This window comes from Peromyscus eremicus, chromosome 19, assembly GCF_949786415.1.
Source record: "Peromyscus eremicus chromosome 19, PerEre_H2_v1, whole genome shotgun sequence".
NCBI lineage: Eukaryota > Metazoa > Chordata > Mammalia > Rodentia > Cricetidae > Peromyscus > Peromyscus eremicus.
This window is the reverse complement of record NC_081435.1, coordinates 23,042,599-23,064,845: the sequence shown is the minus strand read 5'-3', so window position 1 is coordinate 23,064,845 and position 22,247 is coordinate 23,042,599. Positions and strand designations below refer to the sequence as shown.

The 22,247-nt window shown below is 45.3% G+C and overlaps 1 protein-coding gene across 2 annotated transcripts in view; it reads left to right on the top strand.

The window, feature by feature from the left end:
* The first annotated feature begins 8,446 nt into the window (after positions 1–8,446).
* Positions 8,447–22,247, top strand: part of Epb41l4a (erythrocyte membrane protein band 4.1 like 4A) — a 207,609-nt gene continuing 193,808 nt past the window's right edge. The window contains exons 1-2 of one of the 2 annotated variants that reach the window (XM_059246173.1): positions 8,447–8,700; positions 9,074–9,513. In XM_059246173.1, the coding sequence (XP_059102156.1) occupies positions 9,415–9,513 (99 nt within the window). In that variant the 5' untranslated portion in view covers positions 8,447–8,700; positions 9,074–9,414. The remainder of the gene's footprint in view (positions 8,701–9,073; positions 9,514–22,247) is intronic. The other variant, XM_059246171.1, reaches the window with a different exon arrangement.

The window sequence follows — 22,247 nt, the reverse complement described above, 5'->3', positions numbered from 1 at the left end:
ATACATCAGTGCATCTCTCAGACTGCATCAGAGAAGTGCCTTTTTGCAGCAGACAGTGAGTAACAGAGACCTATAACTGGTCATAGTGAAGAGAATAGATGACTACAGAGTGCCAGTCCCTAAATGGGACATTAAATCACTCTTCTTGCCTTCCAAGGCTCAAGGATCGTGGCAGAAGAGGAGCTGGGGAGCCAGAGGCAGTGAATGACGACAAGGGATCATGTATCATGTACAATAGGGCAGCAGCGTATCCAAACGCACAGCAGTTGTGATAACATGCACAAGACTCAAGTTCAAGACTCAAACCCAAGTTCAAGCCAGACAAAATCCCAGTGGAGAGTCGGGAGGTGGGTGTGAAGTCCCTCATATACCTGAGGGTCTATTGGTAATTGCCAGCTGCTGGGAGAGGGAGAGTTAGTCAGGGTCTGGTTCCTGGTAGGAATAACATGCTCCAGTGAATGGCTACATGCCTAAGAGCATATAGGCAGCACTAATGGGACTCAATGGACTTTAAAAAACGAGGACACAAAGTTGGTTGCCTATAGAATGGGGGGATGGATCTGGAAGTAGACAAGGGATAAAGATGTGTGAAAATCCTCAAAGAATTAATAAAAAAATTTATAAGTTGTGGGTATCTATTCTATGCAATATACTATCTTAGGAGCTACAGACAAGCTGAGTGGGGTAGAGCTGCCTCAGGAAGCTCACAAGAAGGGAGAAGACACACATAGACTATACTCAATAACTCACAATCCTACTGTTAAGAAATAGTGTACTTAAAAAAAAATTGTCATGTTGTATTTTTCTAGGGCCCTGGTCACACTTTATGAGTGTTCTAGTTAAAGTAAGATTAACACTTGCTATGAACTGTCACTCTACGGGACTGTGAGGACCATGAGGGCAGAAAATAGTCTCTGATTGCTGTGCCTTGCACACAGAGAATGGCCAATGAGACCTGACTGAGTAGTTAGATAAAAGGAAATTTGAGCAAAAGGAAAGTCTAAGTAGCAGTTATAAGATGTATAATTCATATAATGTGGAGCCTTGATATACGGATGCACGTATTTGAGAGAGACATAAGGCATACGGTGGTTATTTTCCACGAACATGTGGTATTTATTTTGGACTATGATTTATCAAATGACCTTGTATATTTAAATTACGATTTGGGCACTTGACATTTGTTGTTTGTCTGTACCTGCTTTTCATGCTTTAGCTCACTAGTTATTCCTTTAGGTTCATATTTGAGGGCCTGTGTGGACCCAGATATGCTAATTTCCTAATGCTCAGGAGGCATGGTTTAATTTAGGGTAAGCAGGTTAGCACAATCTGCCTCAGGGATTACTTCAGGGTTGGGCATCATCATCACCACCACTGCCACTGCCACCACCACCATCATCATTGTCGTCGTCGTCATCATCATCGTTATCATTATTGTCGTCATCATCATCATCATCATCATCATCGTCATCATCGTCATCCTTATGGTCATCGTCGTCGTCGTCATCATCATCGTCAACATGTTCATCAGCACTTTCATAGCATTTTCTAATTTAATAGGTTCTGAACATCACATGAGTCCTTCTAGTCCTGTGATAATACCACGAGTTAGACACCATCATGGCCCCTTCTGGGCTGCTCTGTGTGTGAACTGGCATGGTCTCTGAACTCAGGCAGCTTAGCTCTAGAATCAACACTCTTGATGACTTCACTGAGGTGCTTGTGACTAAAGCATGCCAATAAGAATAAACCTTGGGCCGGGCGGTGGTGGCACACGCCTTTAATTCCAGCACTCGGAAGGCAGAGCCAGGCGGATCTCTGTGAGTTCAAGGCCAACCTGGTCTATAGAGTGAGATCCAGGAAAGGCATCAAAACTACACAGAGAAACCCTGTCTCGAAAAACCAAAAAAAAAAAAAAAAAAAAAAAAAAAAAAAAAAAAGAATAAACCTTGGACCTCGAGTAAGAAGGGATGGCTCGCTTCGATGTGTGTGGTGTGGTGAGCAGATGTGAGTCCTGGATTGGCTCCAGCATCTCTTTGCTCCAGGGAGGCTAGGCAGAATTCAAGGGCAATATGTGGAGGTGGTAGAGGGAAAAGGACTCAGAGACCTGGAATCCGTGCCTTGATGGTACTGTGAACTTTACTGTCAGTGAGGCAATAAACTATTCCAAACTACGGAAAGACATCTTGACACCATTGACTTATTTTTAAAAATTATAGATAAATACCTTTCTTATATATATCTGCTATGTGAAAAGTTTTATTTCAGTATCCTTTGCTTATTTTCATTGCATGAATGTTGAAATGTTAACATAACATGAACTAAGTTACCCAATTAAGTAAAAAACAGTGTAAACATGATCCTGTATAATACCATGTTTTTTCATTTATTCAGATAACAACACATTTCCCCAACATTTTAACATTTTCAAATTTAGGGTACATCCCATAATTGATGTCTTTAATTAACTGGAAGTGTTTTTCTCTTTCTTAGTGGTAAATGAAAGAACAGTAAGTAAACGATGGATGGAACCTAGGTGTTTCTTTGCCAGCTGATATACTGGGCTGTTTCTTCCTGGGGTCATTGCCTTTAAAGAATAGTAATGTAGATAATCATGGAGTTCAGCATGTTGAACATACTCTAGAGTAACCGTAACATATCCCAAAGCCCTTACCTGATCGATGGACAGGCTGAGGTACCAAGAGATGATGGGACATCTTCAAGGTTATTTAACCTCACTCAAAATAAAAACAGTGACGAGATAACCAAATAGGTTTCATTTTTCTATTGTTTCCTCCAAGGTTTTACAGAAGGACTAACACTCACACGACTCAGCTGTCATTATACTGATGTACGCTATTCAGGGAGAAACCCAGAACATAGTCAATACATTACAACCTAGGTTAGGACTTAGAAATAGGGTCCCATTCTAATGACATCCAGTTTCATTAAGGAATAGTTTGATAGAGTTCATGTTTTAGTATAAGAATCCATTTTTTTTTTTGGTTTAAAATTTTCAATGGGCATTGAAAAAATGTTAAATTTCCTTTGAAAAACAAGAGAGGGTAGTGCCTGGGTCTGCAGATCCCAGGATCAAAATCTGATATTTTCTTTTCTCTCTTTCATTTACTATTGCAACCAATAAAGCATGTTTGTATCATAAAAACAGAAAAAAAAAATGGGTCCAGCGAAATGGCTCAGTGGGCAAAGGTACCTGCAATTAAGCCCGAGGAACGGAGTTTGAGTCCTGGGATCCACACTGTGCAAGGAGAGAACCAACTCCCAAAAGCTGTCCTCTGACTTCTGTATGTGCCCTGTTTGCACAACACAATAAATAAAAAAAAATTAAAATGTAAAGAAAGAAAACTCAAACCAAAACCAGACCCTTCCAATTTTGCATAGTTATTCGAGGTCCTCTTTTTTTTAAAACCTTTGATAATTTTCCATGTCAGTATATTATACAGCTATTTAATTTTTTGTACACTATTATATGTATACACCATGATCAACTTAATACTTTCCTATTATTGGACATTTAGATTGTTCAAAAAATTTAATATTATAAATGATATAGTAAATATCTTTTCACATCTATCTGTGGTTATGCTTTGATTTAAATTCCTAGATGCTGAATGTCTGGATCAAAGTGCATGCATATTTAAAATATTATATTTATGACAAGTTGCATTCCAAAAACCTCAAGTCACTTTCTAGTTCTTCCAACAATCTACCCAAATACCATTTTACTATACTTGTGTGTATGTGGGCAGTGTGTGTGTGTGTGTGTGTGTGTGTGTGTGTGTGTGTGTGTGTATGCATGTGTGTGGAGGCCAGAGGTTGATGTGGGCCATCTTCAATTGCTTCCCACCTTGTCTTTTGAGATAGTTTCTCACTGAACCTGGCATTCAGGCTAGATTGGCGGGCCAGGAAGCTCCAGGGATCTCCCAGTTTCTTCCCCCTTTGTGATATGGCTGCATGCGATTATGGTTGATCTGTTTTTATTTTTTATGTGGGTGCTAAGGATCTGAACTCAGGTCATATACTTGTGCAGCGGGCACTTCGCTGACTGAGCCCTCATCCCCTTTCTCTCTTTTATCCCACGTTGACAATCTCTGGAATCTCTCTCAATTAAACAGGCAAAAGATAAGAATCTGTTGTTTAGAAAACTGAAAACAAACAAACAACAACCAAAAATCCCAAGATCCTAACAGGATAAGACTTCTTAAGTAGCCTGCGTTTGAGCGGTGAAGGGAGGGTAGGGTGTTTCAAACTTCTAAACCATTTATACTAAGTACAAGTCATCTCAATGCATTAAACAACAAAGACTTTGCTTTAAAATTGCCTAAGAACTCTCAGTAACCCCGAAGAGCCTTGATTTGGAGAGCACAAGGAGGAAGAAACAGCTTTCATGGCAGGGCAATCTTGGGAAGTGAGTTTCCTTGCAAGGTAGGCAACAGCCTTGAGGCATTTCAATAAATGCCATCTTGGACTTCAGTACTCAGAAGGGAGGAAAACTGGTTAATGGCATAGCCATGAATTGAGTCAGAAGGCAGGACAGCCTTAAAAGGTGAATGTGCCCGGGCACATTCTATATTAGAAAGAAAAATGAGTATGTTGTCCAAGTAGCCTAGGCAATAGTATTACAAAACCCAAGCAAGGATATTTCCTTTCCTTAAACGCTATTCTCTCTGCTGGGACCAACTTGACAAGGTCTTCAATAATTTTCTTTGACAGGCATTGACTTGACGCATGAGGTAGATTAACAGAGAGGCTGCCAGTGAAGAATGAACCATCCTCCAAATTATTTGTAGGTAATCAGCAACAACTTCTACTATTTTGGGGGAAGACAAGCTCTACTGGTTTGCAAAACGTCCTTGTATCACTGGTAGAATTTGCTGGAAATGGAAATTCTCAAGGCTCCAGACCTACTTAAGAACTCTGGGGTTTAGGCCTGGAATCTGTGGGTTACCAAGTCTTCATGGTGATTTTGCCATCTTATCCACTCACATTTAAGTAATGAAATTATTTATGTGTTTATCATCAATATTCTCAAGTTTTTTTCCTTTTTTAAGTTATCATTACGTTTCAGAAGTTTGGAAAATGTAAAGTTATAAAAAGGTGAGAGATAATTTGGGTCATTTAAACACATCTCTCTAATGAGAATACAGTGCTTTAAAAAGAATTCTGCGGGCTGGAGAGATGGCTCAGCCATTAAGAGTCCTTTCTGCTTTTGTAGAGGACCAGAGTTAGTTCCCAGCACTCACACTGGACTGCTCATAGTTGATGGTAACTCTAGCTCCAGGGGATTCAATACTCTCTTCTGGTGTCCACCACCACCACCACCACCACCACCACCACCACCACCACCACCACACACACACACACACACACACACACACACACACACACACACACTAGACCATCTAATAAGTAATTCTGTGCCTGGCATTTTGAAGTGCACATTTCAGCCAGGGTAGAGGGTGTCTTTGTAAAGAGAAATATTTTCTTTCTGGATGAGGATTCTTGAACTGTTAATAAACGGCCCATGTATTTCTACAGAATCCCATTTATTCTGAATTTGTGTGTCATCTGACTTGTCTGCATCAGGTTTGTTGAGATAAAATAGGATCTTAACCAAAGAAAAATATTATACTTAAATTTTTTTCTGAAAAGAGATGAAAGGTTTGGTTAGAGAGCTTTAAATAAGACTTGCTGCTATACTCTGCACACACTGAAAAAGATTTTTCTGATAAAAATTTTCCATTGTATCCTGTTAATTTTTGTCAAGTTTTAAGAACCTGCCAAACTGTAATCCAATGTGACGGCATCTTCTTTTGTGCACAATGGCAGCCAGACTATAAGTACTCCATACCGTCACTAAGACTCCAAAGGGCAGCTCTGCAGGTAAGCTTCCCCTTAGGTGTGAGCAGTGTCCTCTGGGGACTTGAAGTTGCAGTCTCCACCAGTGACTAATGGAGTTGAACTTCTTTCCATGGGCTTATCTGCCACTTGCTTATCTTTTTTTTTTTTTTTTTTTTTTGGTTTTTCGAGACAGGATTTCTCTGTGTAGCTTTGCACCTTTCCTGGATCTCGCTCTGTAGACCAGGCTGGCCTCGAACTCACAGAGATCCTCCTGGCTCTGCCTCCCGAGTGCTGGGATTAAAGGCATGCGCCACTACCGCCCGGCTTTGCTTATCTTCTTATTCATCCAGTCATTCTATTCTATATTTAAAAAGAAATGCACACAATGGCCCATATAAAGATACGTACTTTTACCCTGGGCTATAAACTGTGTTTCTTAAGTGTTTTGTGTGAAGTACTGACCCAATGACTGCATTTAGAGATGCAGTCGCCAAGGAAACAATTAAGGTTAAATGAGATCGTAAGCGATGGCCTGACACTGAAGGATTTGTGGCCTTAGAATAAAGCCCAAGGTGCTTCCTTCCATGAACACATACACACAAAGAGAGCACACGGCAAGATGGAGGCTGCCTTAAGTCACGAAGGGGCCTTATTAGAAACGGACCTTGCTGGCATAACAAACGTGGACTTCCAGGAAAAACGTCTACTGTGTAAGCGACTTAATCTATGATGTGTTATGGCAGTCAGAGCTGACAAGACAAAGACAATCAGCTTAGTTACTTTATTTGTAATGCTTAAAATCTGAAACACCCAAATGAATGGTAAAATACATACATACATGCATACACACAGACGTGTGTGAGTGTGTGTGTGTGTTGTGATTGTGTGTATAATGGAATGCAACCAAGCAATAAAATTGAATGGACTATTTACACAACATGGATAAATCTCAGAATAATTGTACTGGGTGAAGCAAACCAGACCATAAAAATAAAAAGATTTGACGCTGTGTGAATCCATTATATAAACTTGAGAAAGTGTAGATAATCTATAGTGACAGAAAGCAGGTCTGTGGGTGCCTGGGAGGAGAGGTGTGGTGAGGTATTTCAGGGAGGGAAGCCAAGCACGCTGAAGTAAACTAGAGATGATGGATATATCTATCAGCTTGATCGTGGTGATGGTTGTATGGGTGTGTAGATGTCAAAATGTAAGTTAAATACTTTAAATATAGGTAGCTATGGTGTGTCAGTTATACTCAGTAATGCTGCTAAAAATTTCTGGAATTTTCTTATCTCCAGGAAGCTTCAGTTTTGTATTAAAAACAGATTTTTAAAATTTTCTTATCTCCAATCTCCGATAAAGAGATAGAAAATAAAATGTCTCACTTAATAAAGGCTGCTGTATGTATGTAATGTCATGAATTACTGCCCCACCCCCCAACCCAGACCAAAGAACCGTAGAACAGGTAGGTGGCTTCGAACTCACAAAAGGTTACACTCAGGACTTTAATTTTTTTGACTTTTGCAGGCTTAGATGGTTCTGCTGCATATTGTGGTAAAGAAAGAAAACCATTAAGATATCTTACAATCAATCACATTCGACGATTAACGACAGCAAAGTTGTATTGCAGAAAAGCAATGCAATGAGTTGCTAAAACCCGGAGGTTTAAGTTGGATAAAACTTTTACAGTAGAACCCCAAGTTGCATACAGAATTTGACTAGAATCGCAAAGCCTGCTTCCGTTTCCAGAAACGCTGGAAGATAAAGGAGGGTTTTACTGGAAGTCGGGCAGGGAAAAGTGAGGTTTCACACGGAAGTCCTTCGAAGGAAATCACTGTTGACAACTTGCAAAACTGTTTTTACTGTGTTGCTGCGGAAACAAAGTTTTTACTTGGGCAGCATTTTTGTTTTGTTTTTGAGTTTTGACTATTCAAGCTAACAAGTGGTAGAAGAGGGAATTGAGGGAATTTCTACTAGTCAATACAGAAACAGTTCTGCGCGGCCACCTCCCGCTGCGTGTCCCCCACCCTCCCTTAGCTTCCTCTGACTGCCATTCGCATTAATTCGCGGCTGCTTCCCAGCTAGAGAGCTCAGATTGCACCTGCTCCCAGGGCCAGCGGGGGTCCTGTGTCTTCCACACTCAGCTCGTGCTGCCTGTGCACGGACACCGGGACCCACCAGGGGTCACTGCAGCCTCAGAGCTATTGTGCCCACCAGTGCCTGGCCCCGGCCCGCCGCGAGGAGGGCGTGGGACCGAGACCGCAGAACGCAGGGGTCGGTCGGAGCACAACTGCGCCCTGCCGGCCTGGAGCCAACCTCCAGGTCTCCCAGGGAAACGAACGCAGTGACTTGGCGACGGCCGCGCGCAGCTCGGGCGCAGCGCACGCGTTCTCGCTGGGACCTGCAGGCACCGGGCCAGACGGACCACCTCCGCCCCGCCCTCCGCCCCTAGCCGAGACCCCGCCCAGAGGGGGCGCTCGGGTCGCGATCCCGGGGATCCTGCTGCGGCTCGGTGGCTTTCTGCGGACGCCCGGGGGGCCGGGGCCCTCTGCACCTGGGTCGCTGCCGCCCAGGGCTCCGCCCCGCGCGCCGCCAAGAACTTTCCCTGGAGCCTCGGCGGCCTTGGCGCCCCGGTGCTGTCGCTCCCGGTCGCCCGCAGGTCCTCCGACGCCCGGCTTTTCAAGACGTTCTGCAGGAGCGGCGTTCGGTCCCCGTGGCAGGGCGTTCGGGAGAGGAGAGCTTGAACTTGGCCATCTCCGCGGGATGAGTTCGGGGACCGTCAGACGGAAGCCGCGGCCCGCGACAAGCTGACCTCCCCCTCTCCCCCGGCTGGTTTCGGTGAGGAACCCTGGCCGGCCCTCCGCGTCCCCGGGCTGGCAGTGAGAGTGGCGGAGGGAGGGAGGGAGTGGCGACCTTCGCTGCTGGCCCTGCGTCCCAGGCTGGGGGGTCGTGGCCACCCCCCCGGACACAAAAGAGAAGCTGAGCGCTCTCCGTTCTGCCCACCTTGTCAGGGGGGTGTGGGGCGGGGTCGGCGCTAGCAGTGCGCGCCCGGTGGGGACTCGGGAGCTGCGGCAGGGGAATCGCTCCAGTGGGGCTGGCGCTGCGGAGTACCGAGGGGCGTCCGAACCCAGGGAGGGTCTGGAGCGCCTGTCTCGCCCTTTTCGTGTCTCTGGCCGGCCGTCCCTAGCCAGGCGACTCTTGTCGTCCCCAGGTCGCCGCCCCCGTCTTCAGAAAAGGAGCCGCAGCCGCAGGATGCGGGGGGACACGCTGCTCCCGGCGCCTAGTTCCGCGGGCGCTTCCCGGGTGGCTCCCGGCCCCTGAAGCTCCGGGGCGCGCTCGCCCTCCCGCCTCCGCTCTCCGAGCTTCTCGGGGTGCCCTCGGCTCGACTGCAGGACCCCAGAGCTCGCCCCCACCCTGGGCCCCACCCAGACCCGCGCCTCTCGCCCTCTACACGGCGCGCACAATAAATTAATGCTTCGCGCTTGAGGGGAGGAGGCGGCGGCGGGCACCGCGGTCGCAGCTCTCGCCTGGCTGGAGACGCTTTCAGCCGACATGGGCTGTTTCTGCGCCGTTCCGGAAGAATTTTACTGCGAAGTTTTGCTCCTGGACGAGTCCAAGCTCACCCTCACCACCCAGCAGCAGGGCATCAAGGTAGGCACGGCCAGGGCGCGGGGCGGGGGCCGCGACGTGGGGGTCCGCGGCTTTGTCTCAAGACTGTCACCGGTTCAGCCCGGCCGCCGGTGGAAAGGCGGGGCAGCAGTCCCCGGCCTCAGACAGAGAAGGGGGTCTGTGGGGTTGCGCCAACTTGGAGTTGCTTAGAAAAGTAACTGCTGTCTCGAGGGGTCTTCGACGCCCCAACTTCCAACAGCAATTCGAGGTCGGCGACGGAGACAGACTCTGCCCACTCCCGGGGGTCCCCCTAAAGCTCTTAGGCCCCTCGCAGCTCCCAGCCAGGCACAGGATTGAAAGGACAGGCTGAACCCCATCCTGGTGCTGGAGGCGTGCTTCTGGGCTTTGTGGAAGCCGCCCTCACCCACCCCCTTTTCCCTGATAGTATTTTTGGGGGTAGTAAACTAATGCACTCACTCGCTGAAAGATTAATCAGGTCGTTGTGATTGCGTTCCCCGGATTTGCAGCTGGGGAAATGCTACGTTTGCCCCGAAAACAATTTTCTTTCCGCTAGCGAGCTGGTTTTATCTCCACATTTAAGTAAACATCTCACAAAGCAAATCTGTGATCGGTTTGCTCCTGTTTGTAGTCATCAAAAATGTATTGCTGCTTCTAACCTAGAAAGCCCACAGAAAGCGAGCTTGCACCCGACCCACTTCCTTAATTTTATGAGTACATTTTTTTTTTTTGTACCTGACAACCTGAGGATGCGCCTGCGCGTTTGTTTCGCTTTTCCAACCATTTAACTACCAAGGAGATAGGAATGTGTATTTTGCTTGCCGTTCTCCTTCAGTATTAAACCACCGAGGCATTTTAGTTAAGGCAGCTGTGGAGTCTGCATGTTGTGTGTGTCCGTCCAGTCCCCCCCCTCCCCCCCTTTACCCCCCTCCCGGCGCATCCCGGAGCTGTGGTCTGGGGATAGAGTTCCCAATGCCCTATTCCCTCTCCTAGTCTGGTAATTTCAGAAGTTACCAGCATGAGGTAGGTCCTGGGTATTTCTGTGTGTGTGTGTGTGTGTGTGTGTGTGTGTGTGTGTGTGTGTGTGTGGTGGTGTGCCCACCAGAAAAACTGTTCCTGGCTAGAAGCCTCTTCGTGGATGTTGCCAGTTTGGGCATACAGAATTAGAATTTCATGGGTGTAAATCCTCTTGCAGAAGAAAGGCCAAAGTGAACAATTAAAGCTAAAACACTTAACTCCTTGTTTTGGGAGATCGTGTTCCTCAGCAATTATAATAAGCAAAATTTTAACTTTTTCTGTGTACTGAGACAGACACACAACCCCCACATGCTAAGAAAGCGGGGGGAAACAGAACCTCACTGCACAGTACGATAGAACATTTTGTGAACAAAATAGGCCAAAATAAAAACAAAAAAAAATTAGACACTTCTTGGTGATGCGTACAGAGTCCCTGGTGTGGGAGTGGGAATAATCAGAGATCGGTAAGTTATGATCTGATACTAAGCCAGCGAAGGGATCTTTCTGAAGTGCAAAGGATAAATACATCTGGAATCTAGAGTCATTCGCAGCAAGAGCCCCCCATTTAATCATGAAAGCTATGCCCCTTCAGCTGTGGCTTGTGTAGATTATTCTGTCAGGAGAGCAGCCAAGACTCGGGATCAAATAGAATAAGTTGCTTAAAGAAACGGGAGTCAAAAATCCTGATCCGTACTTATTTTTAGTCAATCCATAGTATTTACCTTGTTTTACAAATGGGTTGAAAGTTGGTGAGCGATTCAAAGGCAACAACAACTTCCAAACAGTGTTATTTTGGCTGGGTGCCATGCAACTGAACAGTATTTAAAGCAGACTTGGGTTGGAAGTAATCATTTGCCACAAGCTGGGCCTCTTTGGGTGTCACACAAGCATGCCATGCTGATTTTGATGTCCGTGTGTGTAACACAGATGTTGTCTGCTGCAGTTAACTGCACTATCTGCAACGGCTACACCTCCTTAAAAATGTGTGCCTTCAGCTGGGCGGCGGTGGCGCACCTCTTTAATCCCAGCACTCGGGAGGCGGATCTCTGTGAGTTCGAGGCCAGCCTGGTCTGCAGAGCAAGATCCAGGACAGGCACCGAAACTACACAGAGGAACCCTGTCTCGAAAACACCCCCCCCCAAAAAAAAAAGTGTGCCTTAGAACCTATCTACCTGTGGCATGTACTTAATTAAGCATTTGTATGTTTGCCAATGGTATGAGGTTTGCAAAAGCATCTTCTGTGTAAATAGTAAATATTGATTGAACATATATGCTATGCTATATAAAATTGGGTTTTTAAAACACTCTTACCGGTCCCATGTTTTGACCTACAGGTGTCAATTACTCTATATGTATATTTGAATTTTGTTTATTTATCTTATGTGTGTTGGCATTTTGCCTGTATGCATGTCTAAAAGGCTGTCTGATCCTCTGGAACTGAAATTACAGATGGTTGTGAGCTGCCATGTGGGTGCTGGGAATCGAACCCTGGTCCTCTAGAAGAGCAGCCAGAGCTCTTAACTGCTGAGCCACCTCTCCAGTCCCGGTTACTGTTTATGAATTAGATAAAAATTAGCTCCTGCTTTAGTTCACTTCACCTCACAGTCAGTAATTGATAGCTACTATTACAGTGTTCTCCTCTGGGGTAGTTTACTTGGTGACTTTGGCTATCACTAGTTAAAGTAAAAGTTACTGCAAGGTCCAAGTGTTCCTAAGGGAGAAGAGGCCTGCCCACCTCTGTTGGAAAGCAGAGATAAAATGCCCAATCTTCAGATCTTAGAAAGACAGAGATCAGATGAAAAGGACTCAAGGGTTTTGTGGGTAGCCAGGAAGAGAAGCAGCTTACACCAGAGCTCTTTCCAGCAGCGTGCCTGATCTGTAAAGGAAAATTAACAAAAACTTAACTCTAGTTGAAGACATTTATACCAGGAAATACATCCCGTCTAAGTATTGGAAGGAAAATAAGAAGCATGAAAAGTAGTAGAGAAACAAAAAACCATGGTCACTGATGGTGGGCAAAATGTCTCTCAACTTTATTTCATTCATACCTCTGATGTTACTGAAAACACATTTTTATAAATACTTGAGCACATACTCAGGACTTCCAGGACTTTAGGGCTGTATATTGTTTTGCAAATTTTGAGCTTTAACTTTATGTACTTGATGTAATTTTTTTTGTATTTTTATACTAACAAAATTATTCTCAGACATTAAATGAAAATAAGCACAAAGTTAAGCAGCACCAATTAGCTCATTTTTCTCTGAAATTAAAACAAAAAATATCGATTACATTTTTAAGTACTTTTTTTTTTGTTGTTGTTGTTTTGAGACAGGGTTTCTCTGTGTGTCCCAGGCTGTCCAGGAACTCACTCTGTAGACCAGGCTGGCCTGGAACTCACAGAGATTCACCAGCTTCTGCCTCCTGAGTGCTGGGATTAAAGGTGTGAGTCAACACCACCTGGCCTTAAAGTGCCTTTTAAGGGCTGATGAGTTGGCTCAGTGTGAAGATGTCTGTTCAGCATCCCTGGGGATCTGAGCTGGATCCCTGAAATTCACATAGAGGTTGAAGGAGAGAACAGATTATACAGAGTTGTCCTCTGGCCTCCAGTTGTGTGCTGTAACACAAGTCACCCCATTGTGCACAGACACATACCCATGCGATGATAATAATAGATAAAAGTCTTTCAAAAAGTACTTTTTGAGATTCTGTAATACCCCTTTTTTCTTATTCTCAAGTGAAATGAGGACCACTGTGGGATCAGATGCCCCCTAGTGACGTCTGAGAGCACCAGGCGTGCACATGGTACACATACATACATGCAGGCACACACACACATGAAAAAAAATAAAACTATTAAACATTAAGGACCATTGATTTTGCATTAAAATTATTCACAGACACATATATTTTTTGACAGGGTACTACATTGTAGCCCAGACCGGCCTGGAGCTTATGACAATCTTCCTGTCTCGGTCTTCTAGGTGGTGGAGATAATAGAACAAGCAGGAGCCACCACACCCAGGCTATGTTTTATTTTATTTTATTTTTATTTTTTTTTATTTTTTAAAGATTTATTTATTTATTATGTACACAGAAGAGGGCGCCAGATCTCATTACAGATGGTCATGAGCCACCATGTGGGTGCTGGGAATTGAACTCAGGACCTCTGGAAGAGCAGCCAGTGCTCTTAACCTCTGAGCCATCTCTCCAGTCACCGCTATGTTTTATTTTAATAGAAGGCATTTTACTGATCCCTATGTGGTTTACTTAAGAATTCTCTTGTAAAAATCTGAAAAATAAAAAAGAAATATCCTTGGGACTGGAGAGATGGCTAGGTAGTTAAGAGCACTTTGCTGCTCTTGAAGAAGACCATAGAACCCACCTGACAGCTCACAGCCATCTGCAGCTCCTGTTCTAGGGGACACCTTCTGACCGCCACAGGCTCCTGTATACACTCGGTGTGCAGACATACACTCAGCCGCACAACTGGTGTGCAGACATACACTCAGCCGCACAACTGGTGTGCAGACATACACTCAGCCGCACAACTGGTGTGCAGACATACACTCAGCCGCACAACTGGTGTGCAGACATACACTCAGCCGCATATACATTCACACAAAATAAAAAAAATAGTAAAAGAGAAATGTCTTTGCACTTCTGTTATAATAATGCATCATGTTGGATGACTAACTGTAGCTATCACATGTAGACATGTGAGAGAAGCTTGGCAAATCATTATTTTGTGTGTACCAACAGAAAAGTACTCCTTGGATTTATTTAAGTACCAAATGATGAATTGAAAAGTTAGTCATGAAGTAATTTTTCATAATGTTGATAAAGGTTATTTCAGTGAAAAAAATTTTGTTCTGGTAGAAAGCATTTCAGTACAAGAATGATAGTTGCACATCTTATATGTTAAAAAAACTATCATTTAACTAGAAAATGATTTTCTGTTTAAAAATTAATTAGAAAAATAAAAGACAATATGGTTGTTTTTTTTTGTACCCATTCTAGTATTACTTAGGTATTTGCATTCTCCCTTTACGGGTAACCTCACTTGACGGGCAGGAAGTCTTTTTTTGTTCAGTCTCTTGCTTGAACCTGATCTGAGATGGAAAGGCCCCAGTGTGTATAAGCTAAGAGCTGTGGGTTGTGTGTTCAGCCAGAACAATAGCATTTAGCTGTTAGTTCTCTGCTGCCATCTCTTTAGCTCATTCAGGTACGAGTTTCTCCTATGGCTGGCTCAGTGTTTGAGTAATGTTTGTTCTGGGAAACTTTTGTTAGGCCCTTTGTGGGTCTCTGTGCAGGGAGAGGTAGAGCGCTTTCTTTTTGTTCTTTTCGTAAGCAAAACTTGAATGCGGTTCAGATTATTTTTCTGGATTGTTCTCTAAGGAGTAAAAGATTTGAAAAAAGTCACAAGGTTTGATTGTAAATTTGGTCCTTAGAATTGCTCTGCAAATATGAAAAGGATTGGTATTTTCATTTTAGCAAGGTTTGATCCTCTGAATAATAAGGGACTTATCTTTCTTAGATGTGATAGCTAAATTAATGAAACTAACTTAGTAAGATAGGAATTCCATTAACCTAAAAAAAAGAGTTATTTATTTTATATGTCTAAGTATTTTGTCTGCATGTATGTCTGTGTACCATGTGCATGCCTTCTGGTGCCCACAGCGACCAGAAGGATGTTGGATTCCCTGGAACTGGAGTTACAGATGGTTGTGAGCTGCCATGTGGACACTGGGAATTGAACCTGGTCCTTTGGAAGAGCAGCCAGAGCTCTTAACCAGTGGGCCATATCTCCAGCTCCTCCATTAACCGTAAAAGATGGAGCTGCATTAAATAATCTATCCAGTTAAAATGGACAGTTCATCCATTCACTGTTAAGTACTGTTACCTCCTAACCGTCCTGAGGTTCCTGTGTGAGTACTGTGAATCACTTTTGATTCTCAAATCAGAAACTTCCCAGGGAACCAGAACAAAGTAGTCGTAGATGAGGTTTTAAAGCATCTTGTGAAGAATGCTGTTTCCTTTTACTTGGACTAGTAAGGAAAACTTCTCAGAAGGTTGGGTGGGTGTGTGGGGGCAGGAAGTGAAAAGAAATAGTTTTCATAGGTTGTATTAAGCATATGTATGTTAGTACCCATATATTTTGATATCTACCGTCTAACTTACAAAACCAGGGACCGTTTAAACAGATGTAGGTTGAAGGAAGTGATGCTGTAAGTGACATTTCTGTTAATGTGAGCTGGATGTGGAGCTTTACAAAGATACTGGTCACTTCAGAGCCTCAGTTTTACCCTTTGTAAAATAGCTACCTTACACATTCTTGGCACCTCGAATGTGGTGAGCAGCAGAAACTGCTGGCCTCACTGTGCCCCTTTCCTAACCTTTTGTAGTGACTCATTCCTGTCTGGAGAGAAGTCCACACTGCGCCTTCTCTCTCCGTAGTTGACTGCTGTAGCCCTGCCTGCCCAGTGGCTTGCTTGTGCCCAGATAAAATTGCTCTCAGTTTTCCAGACATTCTAGACCCTCCTGTTGCAGTGCATGGGATTCCTGCTGATTGCTATATACCTTTTTGCCCTTCCCTAAACACTCCTTCATCTGAACCAGGCTTCAAGACTTGAATCAAGTGTCTCATCTGCTGAGAAATTTTCAGCTGAGCCGACTAGGCAGAATCAAGCAGCGCCCATCTGTGTCTCACACATCTCTGTCTCAGCACCCAGCACACTCCAAGCATTTCTGGACTCCTCTGTCTCTTCCTGTAGCTTGCGAGCCCATGCCTGTGATTCCGGCAGCGAGGGCTGTACGCCTCATGTAATAGATGCTTATTAACTATAATTTGAATAGAGGGAAGAAAGGAATGCTGCAGTTGGAATGGGCTATATTGAAAATCTTTACTGGAGATAATGACATTCCTTTGCCATTTTATTTTTACTAGAAAAGACTGCAGAATAAAGTGAGTTTCACTGTGAAAAATCTGTTGCCAAGATACTCCGGTTTTCATGTTGATGGTGGGCAGAGAATGGGAAGGTTCAGTGGACTGAGTGCATGTGGCACACTCAAGAGCTGATTGGCAGCGTGGCAGAAAACATGAGTCACACCATTTTTTTTTTTTTCTTGTAGAATGGGTGGGGAAAGGGGGGTTGAGAGACAAGGACTCAGGTAGTCCTGGCTGGCCTCATAGTGACTGTGCCTGAGGATTTCCTCAAATTTCTGATCGTCCTGCCTCGACTTCTCAGGTCTTAGGTCTTTTCTTTCGCTTAAATAGAGCATTCTCCTTCCAACTTGAGTCTTTTAGGAGAAGCACAGATTTCATGAGTGGCTGGAGAGCCTCGTTCTCCTTTGCTGTCTCAGTTGAGAACGTTGCCGGTTAGCACCGCAGTGGGAATCCATATACTTAGGGAGTTCTGCTGTCATTTTTCAATACTGTTCTGCTCATTTTATCCTTGAAGCTTCATAAGTCTGATTTGCTACTGTTCTCAGCCTTAATAAACACTAGGTTTTTGTGAAAAAAGTTTTTTTTTTTTTTCCAGTCTGATGTGGGGGGGGGCGTTTGTCTGCAGGCCTGTGTAGATGTGACCTGTCTGAGTTCCGGCTGTGTCCCTCTGAGACTGCTTAGCGGAGTGTTAGCTCTGGCATGTAGACCCCTTTAAGCTTGATATGTGTTGTTCCTGGTCATCCTGTGCTGGGTGGCGGCCACTGCCATTCACTTCTGCACTGTGCATTTTGCTTGGAAGGCTCGCATATTAAGGCTCAGTAGACACCTGTTATCACATGTCCTAGGCAGAGAAGAGGTGTGTTAAGTTCAGGAACCAGTCAGTTTACTTTGTGACTCAAGAAGCTTGTAACTACAATTTGGAGAGTCTGTACCAGTCTCAAAAAAAAAAAAAAAAAAAAAAAAAAAAAAAAAAAAAAAGAAAAAGAAAAAGAAAAGAGAAGAATGAATTGCATTCCTATGCCCCTGAGCTCCTGTATGCACTTCCTGTTTGTTCTTTTCTTTTTTTAAGTGAAACAGCCCTTCTTACTTAATGCTGTCGATTGTTAAAAACCTTTCCTCTGTAACTAAACACTCTTGAAGCGATCCCCAAGGGCTGAATGGCTCCTCCAGAGGCAGCAGGCTTGAAAGGGCTAGCTGCCTTTCCTAAGTGTGAGAAGTCTGTTTCCTAGCAGAGGAGGTTGACATTCCAAGAGGAAGTCAGAACAAGGAAGGTGGGGGTGGGGGTGGGGGGAGGCAGGGGTTACGAGGGAGTGCTGGGTGGGAGTGTCTCCGCTGGCCCATCCTAGCCCCCTGGGACCACAGCACAACAGCGGAGAGGTCAGATGGCAGGGGAAGGGTCAGCCAGCTGAGACCCAACAGGGAGTGAAACCAAATTCTGCAGCGGATTTAGAAGGGACACATCTGAGCCCACATAGAGCAGTCAGTGGCACTGAGTCCAAGATTTGTGCCGAGAGTCTTGTTCAGAGTCCAGCGCATGCCTGTAATCCCAGCAGCCAGGAGGCAGAGGGCAGGAACATTGCTGAAGGAACAGAGCAGCCTCGTCTACAGAAGCGAGTTCCAGGACAGCAAGGGGGGCCACACAGTGAGACTGTGTCACAAACCACACCAAATAATAGTCCGGATTTCCACACAGACGGTGACCCGCCTGAAGGCCAGGCTCAGGAGCTAACTATAGCGACTGTTTGTGTGTCAAGATTCTCTTCCCACTTTGCCTTGCATTCAGAAGCAAGTTTGAGAAAACAGTCTTGGTCCTTTGCTACATCAAATATCACTTCAGAACTGGCTTTTCTCCCCATCCCCACGCTTCCAGCTTAGCGTGGGCTCACACTTTGTGCCCAGGCGAGCTTCTTCTCTGGGACTGTGCGGATGTCTCTAGTCCTTTCTGTTCCCTGTGTTTGTGTCCTGTCTGCTACATAGGGACAGCTCTTCTTGAGTCAGCCTAGTTCCCTCTTCTGTGTGTTGAGGGACATGGTAACTGCCTTATAGGATGATTGGGAAAATCTGAGAAAAGGATTTTAGGCGTGTAAGAGCAGAGATACTCAATAAGTGGTAGCTATATATATATAATATTATTTTAAAATATATTTTCTTCTCACAATTTGGAAATGCTAATCTCTCCCACTTTTGCCCATTGTGACATATTTTTTTTTCTTTCTTTTTCTTTCTTTTTTTTTTTTTTTTTTTTTTTTTTGAGACAGGGTTTCTCTGTGTAGTTTTGGTGCCTGTTGGGGGATCACGCTCTGTAGACCAGGCTGGCCTTGAACTCACAGAGATCTGCCTGACTCTGCCTCCCGAGTACTGGGATTAAAGGCGTGTGCCACCACCGCCTGGCATGACATAATTTCTTTAAGTGTCTCTGAAAAGGTGTGGCTTGGAGCAGTCAAGGACTGAGAAGAGCATGACCTAAGGAAACCGTAACAGAGAAGGGGGCCAGAAATAAAATCTGGAAGATATTTAGGAGGTGGGAACTCCAAGACCTGGAAGAATGTGGAAATGGAAGGATCATGGCCCAAGAGGTAGAGCACACTGTTGGTAGCCATCAGCACCCACAATTCACCTCTTTCATTCCTGACCCAGCTGCTCCTCGGTGTAGCCATTGGCTCTGGGAGGAAGTTGTTCCCAGCCCTACCCAGTCCAGAGAGGGTAACTGCTCTAAAGCTGTGCCTGTGGCCACTGGAGCTGAAGCCCAGCACAGAGTCATGCTGATTAACAGGCACACAGGCAAGCTTGCTGGTGAAAGTGCTTCTGGGAAGGTAGACTGTTTCCCGTCTAGCACATTACCATACACACACATCCCCTCCTTAGGACCAGAACCATTCCGCCGTTGATTACAGCCTATAGACCACAATGACTCCTACGATGGCAAAGAAGTGACAGTGATGTCTCTGATCTGCCCTGAGCCTTCTCTCTCTATCCCTGGATTCCCTCCTGGGGGAGCCCATACGTGTCTTCACTGAGGCGGCTTGCAGCAGGAGCTCTGTTACTGGGGACCGGTATGTCTTGAGAGAGTGGAGCGTGGAACTGTTCACCGAGCTGGGGCACAGGAAGAGAAGCAGGTCTGGATAGTGGTGGCATAAGCATGCGCTGTCCAGTGCGGTAGGCAGTCAGCAATGCAGTGCAGGTAATGAGGAAGTTAGGATGGAGGGATGGTGATTCGCGGTCCACATCGAAGGGTAAAGATGTGCTGAGCATCCCCGGGCTAGCTGAGACAGTATGAGTGATGTCAGCTGCAACAAGAGACTATTTCCTCTCAGGTATGCGGGTCTGACAAACCATCAGTGTCTGTGACTGTCCAGTTTCCGCTGCTCTCCGCAGTATCCCTGTCCCCCCCCCCCCCCCCATTCTTTCCATTCTTTACTCGGCTGCTTCCTCATTCTGGTCCTGCCGTCCGGTTAAACCAAACTGCTTCCAAGTTTTTGAATGCTCCACACTCCTGCTACTCAGGTCTCTGCCTGGAAAGCTCCAGCTCGCCTCACCTGCTCGAGAGAAGGCCGGGAGTTCTGCTCAGGAGTAACCCTCCTGAAGACTTCTCAGTGGAGAGCCGGGGAAGCCTCTTCCGACCCTCATCAAGCTGACATCTCATTGAAGGTGTTTCTGTACTTTCCTGCCTGCCTTGCTGGGAGGGATATAATGGGATGAGGCGGCGTATTTAGACGTAGGTGATCTGGCTTCCAGTCTCCTTCCCATTTGTCAGCACCGTCAATGCAGGCCAGCCACTTTCTCTGAGTGTGCATCCTTGTCTGTAAATTGGGGCCACGCTCTCCACCTTGTCTTGAGATGTTGCATTGGACCTCATGGGTGGTAACTACTGTTCACACTGGGCCTCATGGGTGGTAGCTACTGTGCATACTGGGCCTCATGGGTAGTAACTGCTGTGCACACCAGACCTTGTGGGTGGTAGCTGCTGTGCACACCAGACCTTGTGGGTGGTAGCTACTGTTACTAGGCCTTTTTTATGGGGTTCCCAGTCAAGCCACTGTAGAATGATAGGCATCAGTGGACTACTGATGACTGGATGAGTTAATCTGAACAGGAAAATGCACTTCTTCATAGACATAAGCTGATGGATTTGAGAAGGACATCTCCCTCGTTTGCTTTTTTAGGTTTTCTGGGCATAAGTAATATGCCTGCTTGACTTTCCAGTTATTATGTTAGAAAAATTATCGTTTATATATGTATGCAGTGTTCATCTATTGCCTTGAAACACATTGAGAAATTGCTAGCGATTTGTTCTGAGCATGGTAATGTGTGCTGTTCCCTCCACCACACACAAATGACATAGCTCCCTAGAAGACTCTTTGTGAACACACACGCTTTCCAGCGTCACTTTCAATCGCGAACTTTAGGGATTTCTACCAGGGTTACAGGTTAAAACCCAGGGAGCAGCCATGGCTTTGTAGAATTGGACTGAGATCCCCGGTGACTGAGGGAAATCATAGTAAATCCTCATGGTCTTGAAACTGGTGTAGTAAGAGCTTTATGGACTTGTCCAGATTATGCATTTTTTTTTAAAGTCCACAGTTATTCAGACATTTGAAAAATCCCAGTAGATGTGTAGGCTAGAGCATCTTCCTTTGTAAAGAGAGTGTCAAGGGTCCGGAATCAGGATAGTACTGCAGCACTGTGGAATCTCTGATGCAGACTCATTCCTGCTGGTTGTTGCTCTTTCCTGTCAGCTGCTCATCCTGTTGACCAACAACACTTCAACTGTTTGACCCTCTGCACGGGCTCACTTACCCTCACGTGATTGGCTCTGGAGAGCCTCCCTGAAAGGGCAGCAGAGAGTGGAGAAGGTAGCATAAGCTCTAACAGATGTCACTGTGCTAGCCTATATTCTGCAGGTGAGGGGCAGGGCCCAGAACGAGACTGATAGGCCAGAGCCCAGGTTGTGGACCTTTGTGTCTGTTCTCTCTTCTTCATCCTTACCTTGGTCCTCACCCACCCCTTCATCTTACCTTGTCCTCACCCACCCCTTCATCCTTACCTTGTCCTCACCCACCCCTTCATCTTACCTTGTCCTCACTCACCCCTTCATCCTTACCTTGTCCTCACCCACCCCTTCATCCTTACCTTGTCCTCACCCACCCCTTCATCTTACCTTGTCCTCACTCACCCCTTCATCCTTACCTTGTCCTCACCCACCCCTTCATCCTTACCTTGTCCTCACTCACCCCTTCATCCTTACCTTGTCCTCACTCACCCCTTCATCCTTACCTTGGTGCTCACCCACCCCTTCATCCTTACCTTGTCCTCACTCACCCCTTCATCCTTACCTTGTCTTCACTCACCCCTTCTTGCTTGCAGCATGGGAGAAAGAAGGACTGAGAGGAAATGTGTCACTGTGGAGGCGGGATTTGAGGTCTCCTATATGCTCAAGCCATTCTCCATGTGACATTGACTTCCTGTTGCCTGTGGATCAAGATGAACTCTCGGCTCCTTCTCAGCACCATGTCTGCCTGCACACTTTCATGTCCCACCATGATGATAATGGACTAAACCTCTGAACTCTAAGTCAGCCCTAATTAAATGTTTTCCTTGATAAGAGTTGCTATGGTCATGGTGTCTCTTCACAGCAATGGAAACCCTGAGACAGAGTGTAAGGATATTTTGGGGTCTGGAACAGTGCTATATGTCTGTAATTGTATGCACAACTTTGTGAACTCCTTGTATAAGAATTTATTCAGAGCTTATTGTATGCTGAGTAGCTTTAGGGGTTCTGTTGGTGATGATGAAATG